Raw genomic sequence first — 14,708 nt, 5'->3', positions numbered from 1 at the left:
CAGCATATTTTGAGGAAAGTGATGCCTCTGGTGAAGAGGTTTTGCAAATTTGTGTATCAAAATATAATTTTAAGGTTACACAGTTAGAAAGCATGAAGTTATAGAACAATGACTATCAGAACAATAACCTTCATAATTTCGTACGTTCTGTTTTCTGAACACCTTCCTAACTAATAACCAAACAGCAGAGACATTCAGCCACATGAAGAATATCGACTTCACATTTCATTTTGAAGGACTGCGCAAATTATGTCTTGTGTGCAGATGTGGTTGTTCTGAATCAGACACACATGTGGGCTTATATGTGCCTAGATGATATATGAGTCAGTGGGGAACATCACACAGATAGATAGTGTTTTAAACCCCAGTGCTCCGACCACAGTTTAAAACACTCTCAAACACACGCAGACATCCAGCTTTAATGTTAGCCAATGAATCACTGCGCTCTACTCAAACACTTGACTCATGGATTCACAGCGTTGCTTCAAACTGAAGGGAATTGCATGTATGCTCACACACACAAACACTCCCTCTCACACATACTGTTCACTACTCTAATGTGACTCTTGAGTCATGTATGCAGACAGAGGAAATCGTCTGGCCAAGAGGCATGCTTGCCCTGGGGAGTCATCTTCACTGGAGGTTTCTGTGTAGGCCTTTTCTTCTCTGCTTGACTCTTTGCCGCTCAGTCGAGCGTTGAGCATGCCAGAAAACCTAGAGCTATGTTCGAGAAACAACGGTGGTTTGACGCAAGGCCTGCAGTTCCAAGATGTAGGAGAATAATAACAAACACTGGTATGTCCAGATTGGATGCTTATCAATCTGGTGTCTTGCTTTCTTGGATATTCATGTGGTTTTATTCTGTGAAGTGGTTGTTTTCAACAAACAGGTTTTACAATGACTTACGGTATATTGCCAAGTACCATTGTTGCAATGAAGAAATAATGTAGACTTAACACAATTCAAAATTTTTTTTTTGTTTTTGTTTTTACATACAAATGTTCAGAACAAGAGTTTTTGTATTCACGTTTCTGGTACGCCTGTAAATCGGATGCACAAGCAACATCTGCAAACAACAGCGTTAGGTAACAAAGCTTTTCTTTGACCACTGGGGGTTTATTGCGCTTCAAACAATGATCTAATAAGACGCTGGAGAAGACTATTGTTGGGTTCAAGTTGTGCTAAAACGCAAACCACCCAACGCAACTGTCAGCGTCCACTGTCCACATCTCTAAAGAAGTTCCATGAATGACCAGGGGTTCCTTGAGCACTTGACAGCAGAATGGTTAGAATAGCACTTTGCACCAATCTGGTGGTTTAAGAACCTAAATAACAGATTAAAAACAATATAGTTGCGCATTTTGTTGCTTGAAAAACAGAAACTATTTTGAGTTTCGCTCGCCAAGTCCGATTGTTATAAGCAGCTTGCGGCTGTTTTTTTTGTCTAAAGTCGCTTGCAGATTTAATGAGTCGAGGTTGTGGTTTTTGGGCTTGCAGTTAAGCAGACATAAACCCCAGAATGTGTGACATCCAGTTAGTTTTAGTCAGACTCTCCCTGTCCATCATTTCCCGGATGATCCGTCCCGCTGTGTCTTTGTTAATGTCAAGTTAAAACGTATATTACTTGTGAATGACGTCGAGCTTCGCGTTGCACTCCAGAAAACTGCAAACATCGAGACTAATATGAACAGCGCAATAAACGTGAAAACAGCCACGGATGAACTAGTCCGTAAAGTTGTGCAACTAAACGTCACAAATCTGTGCAGCGGGACACAGGGGCGCAACTACATATTTTTGAGATGGATGCGAACATCTCACTGCCCCCATCTATATTGCCCCGGAGTTTTTTCTGCGCCCCATCTTTAGCTCCCTGTTGTCGAGGCATTACTACAAATTTAAAAGAAAAATAACGCGCTTCAGCGCGTTCTCGAAGGGACGCTGCCCCAGCTACCTGTATGGGAGGGGAGAGCAGTTGGCAGGATGGAGGGGCGCCTAATAAGTGCTGTTCCTCTGTTATTGATCATTTCATACACAAACAGCTGTTAAGTACATAAAATGCTGACTAGAAAAAAAAATCCTCCACATCGTTTTTGCGCCCCCTCTAGTGCAGCACCCCTATGCGTTGCATACACTGCATACGTGCTGTGGGGGCGTGCTGTGGTGGCACAGCGGGTTAGCACGCCCCACGTTTGGAGGCCTTAGACCCGCGGTTCAACTCCCTGTCCCGACGACCTCTGTCGCATGTTCTCCTTCAAAAAATGGCGCCGGCTCAGCTGGCTGCCTGCAGACACAGCTCCTGTCGTGTGCTGTAACTGCGAAATAATTTCCCTGCTGGGATGAATAAAGTAAAAATTATTATTATTATACCCACCTTTTGCACCACTGACGGGACATCTGAGTTTTGGAGCCACAGGAGGAGCGCTGCGCTGTGACAGCAAAGGCAGGGCCGTAACACTGAACCTGGAGGCTGGGGCGGGTGGAGGGGAGGCCTAAAATTGTATTTATAGTTTTCCAGACAATACCGAACCACACAAAAACGTGCACAAATTACTGAAAAAATGTTTGTACTGTTGTAACCATTAAACAATCTCCCCTTATAAGTGGAGACACATTGTTGATGTTACCATTATAAAATAGCTTACAATTACGTTTTGGCAAAGCTCAATGCAATTTTCACAGCGTGGTTGTTAGCAGCTGCTGAAAGTAACTAAAAAAGTTACTTTAATGTAACTTAGTTACTTTCCAAATCAAGTAATCTAACTAAGCTACTTTTTCAAGGAGTAATCAGTAATACTATTAAAGTTACTTCTTCAAAGTAACTATGACATCACTGTTAATTACAGATCCTGCAAGTTCCTCTATTTTTACTAGTCACACACTTTAGAGAAACGAACCACCCAGCTTTTCTAAGTTTAATGATTTGTTTTTACATGACGCCATGTTTGATTTGTCATTATCCTCACTACTGCCAGTATTTTAACTTAACAAGTAAGGAAAAAGGTATTCCAAATAAAAATCAAGCTACAGAGGAACACTATTTAGGCTAAATACATTAATGTGACTTAAAAATGACAGCATTAATTCTTAGAGCTGACACAGCACAAACTTTACTGACGAGGTCTTAAATCTACTATTTAATTACCTTTTGCCTTTAATCTAGTTTCTTAAAAGTGGTATTCTGAATTTGTTTGTTTAAATGAATTTAAATCATTGAATGTTCAGGATGGAATGTTTGCCCAACATCTTGCGGTATTATTTCGCTCAATTCCAGGATAGTGTCAGATTAGCGGTCTCATAGAACTAGCTTCGAGGCCTGGATAAGTGAGTGAAAGGCAGCAGTTACACACATTTACATCCACAAACAGATGCACAGAGCATCTGAGTATAAAGAGACAGATGATGAGTCAGTACTGGAGTAACTGTCAACACTTCACAGCCAGCTGGCAATGCGGTTAATGCTAACCAATGATCCGTAAAGTAAGATTCTCATCAGCTTAAGATTCTAAAAACACACATACCCCCCCCCCCCCCCCCCCCCCCCCCCCCCCCCCCCCCCCCACACACACACACACACCCATTCACATTCTGAGTCAAAGAAAGAGTAGAGAAGAAAGAGCATCTCAGTTTAATACCTTAAGCCAACTACTGCTTTTTGTTTTGGAGTAATAATGCTGCTTCCTGTTTGATTTGGAGGGTGAAATTTCTGAAATTGCTAGTTTAGAAAAATCAGCTGATGTCAGATCATGAAATCTAATATGGCATCCACACAAAATATATAGTAAGAAATGCAAAAATATTCAGTGTACTTACAGTTCTGACAGCCTGTTTCTCATTAAATCGGTAACACAGATAGTACTATCCAACATCAGTATGTCAACATCCCCAGTTTGTGCTTAAATGTATGAAATGCTGAGAAAAAAAACATCTGTTCAGGTAGATAGCCTGTTCAAAAGGACCGTCATTAATAACTCCCAGTTGTTGTCCATTTGCAGCTAGAAAACAGATCAAACATGTGGCTTTATTCTGAGATTTGAGATCAGACTTCCATGGTACATAACGTTACTTCAGCTCTTTGCTGGTATTCAGTTCATGCTGACTGGGTTTGAAGCTTTGACACAGTGTAGCTGAGATCAATACTAACTTGCACAATTTATTGCTGTGGTTGGTGGTAATTCAGTATGACTAGCCCAGCTGTTGACCTGGCTCTAAGCTTGCAAACATGTCTGAAGTTCCAGGTGTAGCAGACCTGTTTAACATTAACATAGAGGAAGTTAGAAACATGCAGTCATATAAGTGTAATAAGCAATCGCAGGTGTACGGTGCTGTTCATGTTTTCTTTGATCAAACATTGCCACTATAATAATTTCTCCATTACTGAAGTGATGTTGTATTGCCAAATATACCGAGGACAATGAAAATGATCTCATTTCAATAGGGATGTATGAGACAGTACACTGTATTCACTGGAACAAGACAAGGACCTAAATGGGAGGCCATGGTCCTCAACTGAACAAAATGGACTGCTTCCTCTAAGTTGGTGCCAAATGCGGAGAAGTTCAAGTATCTTGGCATTGTGGTGTTGTCGGGATGAGAGGAAGTTTGATAGATGGATTGAGGCGTTGTGAGCATTGATCGGATCTGTGGTAGAACTATCTTTACCTTCTGACCTTGAGATCCCTCAGAATGAGTTGGGCAGAGTCAGTGGGAGGGAGATGACCTCAGAATAGAGAGAGACAACAGAGGGATGGAAGACAAGGATGACCAACAAGCCTAATACTTTGGCTAGAGAATCTGCAATCACAGGAAATATTTCGGTAAATAGTAAATCTCTAAGTATGCACTATTTTGCTTGTTTGATTATCACTGATTCACTCTGTCTGCCGATTAGGCAACCATCTGTGGTGTGTAACCAGAAAACTGATTTGCAACAAGCAGTGAAACATAACTGACCCTATATGTTATTTTTTTCCCATTTGTAATTATGGATCTATAGATATTGTGGGGTTTTTTGTTGTTGTTTTTACCTCTGTAGCATTTTTTTTTTTTTTTTTTTACTAAAGCCACTAATAATAATTCCACAAACTTTTGTTGGTGGACCACAAGTTGTTCTTGTTTTTCTCAGTGAGCAGCAGGCACTGTTCCAGAGTAAAATATCATCTTATAACAATAATAAGTATTTTATAATGGAAGCCTTTGCAAATCAGCCAGATAACACAGGCTAATAGCAACTGACTGACTTCATAAGTCATTCTCCACTTTCATTCATGTAACTTTTTATTCTGATCATGTCAATTGAATAAATAATGACAATAAACGTGTCAATGTTTAGTCTAGCATTAAGACATTAAAAACACAGATTTTTGTCAACGGACAGGCTGAAAAAGGTGCACTGCTGACTGATATCCATCTGGGGTTACTTCCATGAGCAAGCGGTTCTTAGTTTCACAGCTCAGGATTGTTAATGGACATGTTGGGTTTTGTAGAGATCAAATTTAGTCTCCGTTTTGCTGATTCACTGACTGCGGAGCCGTAGAGGCCAGATCATCACCTCAAGCAAAGTGTGCAGCTGAAGCGATAAAGCTCCTATTGGTGTAAGTGTACACTGTAACACTTAAGTGACTGTCTCTTCACTGTCTGTTTCTTCAGACTTTTGAAACTGCAGTAATTAAACCAGCAACACGGTGACCGGCTGTCACATGAACTGTCTGCTCTACAACAAATCTGTCTCTATCTAATTGAATTAAAGCTAATGGGTTTATGGACAACACTGCCTGTATAATTAGCACATTGTCCTAATTAACCCGACAATCGTTTAGAAAGCCATTTTCCCTCTATTGCCAATCTGTTTATAATGTCTAGGCTTATATAGCTAAAGATATACTTTTTGTGTTAAATATTAATTAACCTTGTGTTACTTACAAAGTTTTTTCCATCCTGCTCTCCTTTAGGCTCTCTGAAGACAGAAGTGACAAGTTGGAAGAAGAGGTTGCTCATCGCAGCAAATGAACAAGGAGACTCTTGATCGACGTTACGCTCAGAAAACAAATCAGGGTTCGGCCTCGGTGGGAGCAGAGCTCCACTGAGAGGAAGCAGAGAGTCGGAGAGAGCCGAGCGCACAGTCCCATTGGTCGGCCAAGATGGCAGCGCTGATAGCAAAGCGGCAGGGCTTCGGGCTGCTGAGGGTCCTCCTGGTGCTGCTGGGAGTTTCAGTGCTCTGCGGTGTTGCGCTAGGAACCAGGAAAGGGCATGCTACGCTGGACCACAGGAGCCACAGACATAGACATCCAGGTAGGACTGAAAACCAGCATCAAATACATACCATTTACACCATTTTTTTAAATGGACAGCTGGACACTTTTGTCATAATGAAGTTAAAACTGAATTATATCACTGTTTCTAAATCCACCAGTCTCAACTCTCGGCAGCTCTGTGTACTGCATGATATTAAGTCCTGACAGTTTGATCAATTCCTCAGGATTAAGACTTTATTTTTGCAATAAATTTATGAATTCACTGAAAACTGTAGAAACAGACAAGAGTAACAATAAAATTAACTTTGGTTTAATATCATTACATTATCATTAATAAACAATATCTACTTAATACCATTGATCTTAGAAAATATGGGCATAAGTAAAGCTCATTTATATAGGTGTTTTATACCTATATACAGTATATATAGGTGCATTATAAGCCTGGCGGGCCACCTGACCCCCACCATCGGAGTAAGAATTATTTGTTTATTTTTGGTTTTGTAATGGTTCCCTTTTTGAAGACTTTATAGTTGGTGTTCAGTTCTTGTTAATAAAGTTTTCCAATAACACATACCACCTATTATAATATGTGTTACACTAGGTAACATTTTTAACTCAAAAACATGGTCAACAGCTGAATGACTGTCCTACCACCAGGCATAGAAAGCCTGCCCATATTTATTTACATTTGTTTAAATCACATCCACAGCAAATTGCCTGTCGTCTCAAAGGTCAAACAGGTTTCCTTAAAAAAAATCTAATCTGCTGAAACCTGGTTTTAATGGTGCAGAGGAAGGAAACAGGAAAATGGGTCAGGAAGCTCACTAAAGGTAGAATTAACTCTGTCTTATGATGAGCTCTGTCTGATGTCATTGCCAAAAATCCCTGTCTTCAAAAAAATGGTCTAAATTGTTTTTAACTCCTTTTGTTGGACAGTAAGAGTTGTGAAGTTGAGAGTAGGAAATGTACAAAGCAAAATAACAGTTTTCGCTCTTATGTACTTATACAAGTCTAATCATTTTAACATCAGATATATTTTTTTGTCTCCAAATGAATGAGTTAAAGTGATGCATCGTTTTACAATTTGCTGCATCACTTATTAATTTGGAAACACTAATGCAGCATTATTCCTCCAATCGGTTGTTGTTCTGAACGTTTTGTGAAACGTCTCATCAGGTCGGAACCTGGTGTTTTCTGTTACTTTTTGTAATTAGTCGTATTTTCATCAAAGTGTTTTTAAGCGCATTTTGAAGTATCGTATTACTAAAGGTTGACAGAAACAGCAAAATTCAAACTAACTACTTTAATTTCACAAAATAAAAACACTGTAAGTGCACATAAAAACTTAGATTCAGTCTACTGGACTGAATGGGTGGGATTGCTCTTGTTTTTTATTTAGTGCAATTTGTATTATGAATCTAGTGTAGAGTTAAAGTAAGTAAAGGGAGCGAAACATCCAGCTATTTCCTGTTATACTGATGTTGTTTAGCATTCTAAAAAAACATGAATTCAAATGTTTCTGTTTCGCTTGTGAGAAGTTGGTGAACATGTTAGATTCAAATGTTCAACCTTTCACTCTGAACATCTTCCTCTCTGTTGTTTGGTTATTTCATTATGCATCCAGCTTGTTGTGCCCCCATCCCTCCAGTCAGACGCTGCAGCATGGACTCAGTTCAGTTTAAACCAACCCTGCTCTGCTTAACCACAAAGCAGCTGCACCGCAACAAACAGAGGTTAAATGCCTCCCTTAGAGCCTTCTGAAACACAATTCGTTGAAGTGTGTGTTCTTCATACAATCCGCCCACGCCGTCCCGGTCTGGGATTTGCTCGAGTGACCCGGAATTCAAAAGCAGACCTCTGTGCTCTGGAGGTTACAGCTTCTCGCCCACTTTTAAGTTTCATCTATGAAAAAAAACAAAACCCAAAAGTGTTTATGAAGTTCAGAATTGCCTTTCTTTCTGTTTTTGCAGTGTTCATTCATACATTCCTCAAAAAAGTAACCTTAATTTGTATTGTCATTAGACATCTAACATTATGTGTGTAATAACATCACAAATATGTTGTCAGTTTTCAACTCTAAACTTTTCTTTGTGTATTATGTATTTAATCTAACTGGACGCTTTGATGTTTTAGGTCACTTATCGCTGCACAGACATAGACAGAGGACAGGGAAGGAAGGCCAGGTACTACACCGGTCCAAACGAGGATGGGTTTGGAACCAGTTCTTTGTCATTGAGGAATACACCGGACCTGACCCGGTTCTGGTGGGGAGGGTAAGTTTTCCACCAACAACCCCTGGAATACGTTAACGTCTGCCAGTATATCCTAATAGACATAAATCACCAGGCTCTCAGTTGCAAAACCCTGTCATTATAATATCATATTTTGCAATATTACAATCACAAACTATGTTACTGTAAAGTGGAAAAAAAGTTAAATAAAGTTAGCAGTTTTTTATTTTAAAAATGTATGTGAATCTCAGATATTATTTTCAATATTTTGAACTGTATTTGCAACAAAAGATGACTTTACAAAGTCTTTACAAAGTCTTACAAAGTCCTCTTGAAGCTTTGCACATCCAGGGATGACAGACATTTCTTTATGACAGAAGAACTCAAGTTCAGTGTATAATTGTAATCATTTGTGTTAAGTCCCACTGAAATGAAACTTTGTTAAACAGCCTTTAGCTGCAATAAAAATTCCATATCATTTGGCCATACCTCGACAAGCGAGTTACGTCTAAAGGGGTCTGACTTATTTTGAGCTGACTTCTGTTAGCTCAAAGTCAGTCTGATTAGGTAGAGAGCATCTACACACTGATTTTTTAAAAACATTTTGTCACAGAGCTGTGACAGTGTCCAGTGCTTAGTCCTCAGTTCCTTTGCCATATCAATCAATCAATCAATCAATCAATTTTTATTTGTATAGCACATTTCAGCAGCAAGACATTTCAAAGTGCTTTACATCATTACAAACACAGAATCACAATGCAATATAGAATCAGTTACATCAATAAATTTGTAATTGATTACATTTCAAATACAATTCTAAACAGGTGGGTTTTTAGTCTAGATTTAAAAGAAGTCAGTGTTTCAGCTGTTTTACAGTTTTCTGGAAGTTTGTTCCAAATTTGTGGTGCATAGATGCTGAAAGCTGCTTCTCCTCGTTTGGTTCTGGTTCTGGGGATGCAGAGCAGACCAGAACCGGAAGACCTGAGAGGTCTGGAAGGTTGATACAACAACAGCAGATCTTTAATGTATTGTGGTGCTAAGCCGTTCAGTGATTTATAAACTAACAACAGTATTTTAAAGTCTATTCTTTGAGCTACAGGGAGCCAGTGGAGGGACTTTAAAACTGGTGTTATGTGCTCTATCTTCCTGGTTTTAGTCAGAACGCCAGCAGCAGCATCTGGATCAGCTGCAGCTGTTTGATTGATTTGTTGTCTTTCCCCTCTTCAGTACTTTCAAATAAAGGCCACTAGCGGCAAAAAAATTCTAAAAGAAGTTTTGTCGCAATTTCTCATTTGAATTTAGGTCTGGACTTTGTACACGTGCTTTGCTATAAACTATTCCATTTGCTAATTTGCTGCAGGAAAGTGAATCTCCACCCTGGCATCAACATCCAGCAAAGTTCCCCTCTTGTATTGCTTCTCATTATAACTTCATCCATCCAATGAAATACAGTGAGTGTTTATCTTAATGGGTACAGTGAGTCCAGTGCCAGTCACAGTGCAGTCTTCAGAAGGTGACATCTAGCCCCCAGTGAGATTTAAATGAAGTCCTCCCATTCATCAAGCATTGAGAGTAAGACACAAGTAAAAGCTTGGGGTCAAGCTTGGGGTCATATTGACATTCATGTGGGGCGATTGGGGGTTTTCCTCAACAACACCATGACTTTGACAGAACAGTGGCATTCATAGAGAACTGAAAGTGACATCTGCAATGCAGCTTATTTCATAGTAAAGAGGCTGTAAAGACCCAAAAATTGAATGTTGAATAATCCTCGTCTTTTGTAGGAATATTCTCTAATCTCTTCCTGTATTGACATTTGCTTGTCTGGTACAGAACATTCTCAGCCTTTCTGTCTCACTCTGTCAGGCCTTTGGTTTGAAGAGTTTGGAAATTAGAGCCTCAATTCCCATCGAGCTGTCAGGCAGCCTGCCTGTTCGCCTTATAGTTTTTCCTGTCACTCCCTATTCCCCTTTTCTGTCTCTATCCTCACCACAAAACCTGAATTTCAGACATTCTTTATACTCGTGCATTTAACCCTCCTGTCCTTGACTGTCTTGTTTGCTTCTTGTCTCTTCAGCTTCACTCAGATGTGGACAAAGGCGACGGTACCATCAAATACATCTTGTCCGGTGAAGGCGCAGGAACGATATTTGTCATTGACGACAAGACGGGCAACATCCATGCCACGAAAACACTGGACCGCGAGGAGCAGGCCCAGTACACCCTGACAGCACAGGCTGTGGCCCGGGACACCAATGAGCCACTGGAACCTCCGTCGGAGTTCATAGTGAAAGTTCAGGATATCAATGATAATCCTCCAGAGTTCCTGCATGGACCTTACTATGCCAGGGTGCCTGAGATGTCCAATGTTGGTGAGTGATTTAGAAGGCACCGGGGAAGTGAGAAATGCAAGGTTTGGTGGTTAAAAAAAACAAAACAACAAAAACCCAGTTAGCCTGGAATGTCTTCTTGTTTTGTTCCTTTGTCTGTTGGTAACTTTTCTCAGGGATCCAGATTGAGGTCAAAATCCCACATAGCAATAATATCTGATAATGGTAATCAGGCTTTTTCTTGGTGGCTCATTTTATATTTCTTTACCATAGAATTATGCAAATTGAATTGACAAAAATACATTTACTTAATGGAATCACCCCAAATTTGAAGAAACTCCAGTTTTTCACTCAAAAGTTTGTGCATTAGGATGAGGTGTTTTTTTGTGCGTTAGTAGAGGTACTTTGCAAAACGTTTTTTTTTTCCCATCTGACAAGTCACGTGATCAACAGCCAGATCTTACATACTGGCGCAAACGACAAAGATGACATCAGGAGGATGTTGGTTTGTTTTTGTTTTTGATTTTTTAAGGACAATTTGCAGCTGGCTCCACCAGAGCTCTCACAACATAGCAATAGCAAATAGCAAATTTGTGTTTTTTCAATGAAATACCGACAGTGACCCACAAATGGGTGAGATATGCACAGATTTGTGATGAAAACACAGTTGATGAGGTTTTTCTCTGTACAACATTCAGAATGTACACATGCAGAATGGAAGACCGGTACCCCCAAATAAAGTCCTCAACCTCCACCTATTGCCCCCACTCACATTTACCTGCTGATGCTCAGTCCGCTACCCTTAGGATGTGTGTGGTTCTCACAATGGTCTGGTTTGCTAGTGAAATGTTACCTGGTTGCCAGACTTCTGGGACATACATTGTGTCATTGATTCTGATTCTCTTTAGAGTGAAAACTAACAATAAGAGTACAGTCCTCTGTGGTGCTCCTTCACTGATGATCACCTAGTCAGACCCACAATCTGTGGTCTGTTTATCAGGTAGTCAAGCTTCCACTTCCTGTGTCTGCTGGAGTTTCTTGCTGAGTAATTCAGGCTAAATTATGGAAAATGCACTGGAAGAATCAAACAATGTGATTCTGATGGTTCTGCCCACTTTGTCCACTGATTCGCAGTAGAAATGACCTTGCTATCCTCTCTAGTCTGATACAAGTAATTGGCTTTGTCTCTTACTTTGTCGCAGTGCTGCATAAAGAAAAAGGAATGTGTTTGGTTGGATAGCAACTGTATGATATTGAATAAAATGCCGCCTTTGGACATTAACAATAATCGTTTTTGGATATTTTCAGCACATTTTTTACCAAACTAAAGCATAAAGTTGTTAATACTTATAATTGTGAGAAATATCTGCATAATAATCATAATACAAACATTTCATGTGACAACAATGTCATTTTTAAAGGAGCAGTGAAATATTTGTGTGCATCTAACGTTTGTGCCAGTGGACCTAAATAAAAAAGAAAGTTGCAGCAATGCAATGAGTTCAAAGAGTCAGTCTGGAGCCACGTTTCAAGAGTTGGGTCCCAATTTTTTATTTTATTTTTTTAAAAGAACATTTATGCAATTACACAAAGATAATACAAATTATTTAACATTTGAGGCATTTTAATTCACTTGGCCTGAATGCAGAGCTTCACAATGTCATGTTGAATTAGCAGGGATCTGCTGCCAGTGAAGCACATCATTTTGAAAATATCTAATTTTCTGGGCTGTTTGAGCTCAACATCTTTGCATTTTACAAAGTTTTCTAAGGGTTATGAAAGGTTTTTCACGAAGCGCAGGGACTGTTGAATTCTGTCCACCCTCATAATGTTTTATTAAAAACATAAAAATCACTGACATCGGAGATGGAATATTTCCATCTCCGCCAATGACGAAATGCAGAGAAATAATAGCGGAGAGCAGCCTTGTAGGCTGAGTCCAGCCGCAGTGTGTCCGAGTATTAGAGCGGGGAGCAGCAGTTTTGTCCAGCCGGTGCCGCTGGGTGAGCTAAAGCTGATTGTCGAGCTTCTCTTGAACCAAACCAGTGAACAAGCCTCCGTGTGTCCGTCCCACAGGTACGTCGGTGATGCAGGTGACAGCTACAGACGCTGATGACCCCACCTATGGCAACAGCGCCAGGCTGGTGTACAGCATTCTGCAAGGACAGCCGTACTTTTCTGTGGAGCCTCAAACAGGTGAGACTGAAAACTGTTACTCATCCTCCAGTGTGATCCTGGTGGAGTTTAACACTGATAGCTCTGCAAAATTAATTACTACAAGTCAGCACATTAGAGTAAGGAAGTGGGGGGTTACCTGGGTAGCGGACCCTCCATGTGGTGGCTGAGGGCTACAGCAAAGTAAGCAGTAAAAACGTTTGATTGAATAAAAGATTAGGGTGATCGCATTGAGGCCTTCCAATAGAAATGATGAAAACAGTTATCGGCAACTCCACTGTATATAGGGTTTGGTTACTGTATTTTTTCCATTTATTGTTGAAGAGGGCATCATTTTTAATAAGACATTTTAAAGGAAATGTAAATAAAAAAAATAGATTTTTGTTTTAATTGATTCTTGTGTTAATTGTTTTATCACCTTGTGACTGATACTCGTATCCATGCCTTTCAGAAGCTTTTTGGTTGAATGGAAAAAAATGTACATGGTCATAGTTCACCCCAAAATGTATGAAGACAGAATACTTTGTAGGTAGAAGGAGAACACAGAAACTCCATGCACACTAGTACATCCGATGAAAGAAAATCGTGACTTAATGCTATCCGCAGCAACGCACACACAACATACTGATGTAATGTTTCCGTTTTCGACCACTTTTCAAGTACAAAGCTGCAGAGTGACCGCTTCAGGGATCGCATAACCCTGCATGTTTTCAGAGAAGAAGGCAGAACTGCAAAAAAAAAAGAAAGAGAGAGAGAAGTCCCAGAGGACATTCAAGCCTGTTCCCAGCAGAGCATGGGCCTAATATTTGAGTTTGCATTAAAAGAAGAAATTGGTTGTAAGGCGAGAGGTTAGGGCAGACACAGAGATCTGTTAGGTCAGAGAGAGAGCCAGAAAATAAACCGCAAGCTAGAGGTTAGAGAAGAGAAATTGGTTTAGAGAGAGTGAGCTCATGGAAAAAGAGTGGTTAGGGCACAGAGAGTCGGAGAGATTTGAGCGGAGTAAATCTAGCTAATCAAACCAGTGTTGGGTATTTGACTGGCTCAAATCCATAGCTCACATTTCTAATTGGTTTGGAGATTATCAGCTTTTCATGCTGTCACACACATACGCACACATTTGGGGTAAAATGACACCGGAGAGCCTCTCTGCAGTTGGACATGCGGGGAGAGGGAGAGCGAGACGGACAGAGAGTGGCGGGGGATCATTAAAATGAACAGAAAAGATTACTGCAGCTTAAAAATAGTGGATGGGAAAAGCTGCATGAAAGTTCTTATTTATCTAACAGATGGAGGAAAAAGGGTTCGCTTTCAAATTAAATAGCTCAAATTAAAGTTGCGGGGGTAGTTTATGCTTAGCAACTGTTTTTTGTTGTTTTTTTTTTTTTGCTTTTTAAATGAGTTTTTTTCAGAAATAATAACCTCACTAGTTTTTATGAGCATATAAACAATACTTGTGCAGAACAATTATGTGTGGTAGCAAACATTTGTGAGTCTATGCAGGATATCTAATTCTATTTCATGATTAAGCATTGGAATAATTAAAAGAAATTTTTTAAAAGATTATATTAAAATTATATTTCTTTTGTTTATTCTTTTACTCTTGAGCTCAATCTAACTCTAACATATGACAGAGCTAGATTTATTGTTAGAATATCTGCCAGTTTTAGTTAGAAAATTCCAAGCTCGGATTTTGGCATTTAGTTTTTCCAGTTTTCTAA

At 39.8% G+C, this 14,708-nt stretch overlaps 1 protein-coding gene across 4 annotated transcripts in view; it reads left to right on the top strand.

Annotated features, from left to right (window-relative positions):
* The window catches only part of cdh11 (cadherin 11, type 2, OB-cadherin (osteoblast)), a 121,467-nt gene that overhangs the window by 78,008 nt on the left and 28,751 nt on the right, over window positions 1-14,708 (top strand). For all 4 annotated transcript variants that reach the window (XM_028006564.1, XM_028006561.1, XM_028006562.1 and 1 more), the window contains 4 exons: window positions 5,949-6,288; window positions 8,388-8,527; window positions 10,563-10,857; window positions 12,892-13,011. In XM_028006564.1, the coding sequence (XP_027862365.1) occupies window positions 6,138-6,288; window positions 8,388-8,527; window positions 10,563-10,857; window positions 12,892-13,011 (706 nt within the window). In that variant the 5' untranslated portion in view covers window positions 5,949-6,137. The remainder of the gene's footprint in view (window positions 1-5,948; window positions 6,289-8,387; window positions 8,528-10,562; window positions 10,858-12,891; window positions 13,012-14,708) is intronic.

This window comes from Xiphophorus couchianus, chromosome 22 (genome assembly GCF_001444195.1).
Source record: "Xiphophorus couchianus chromosome 22, X_couchianus-1.0, whole genome shotgun sequence".
Taxonomy (NCBI): domain Eukaryota; kingdom Metazoa; phylum Chordata; class Actinopteri; order Cyprinodontiformes; family Poeciliidae; genus Xiphophorus; species Xiphophorus couchianus.
This window is presented reverse-complemented; position numbering and strand designations above follow the sequence as displayed.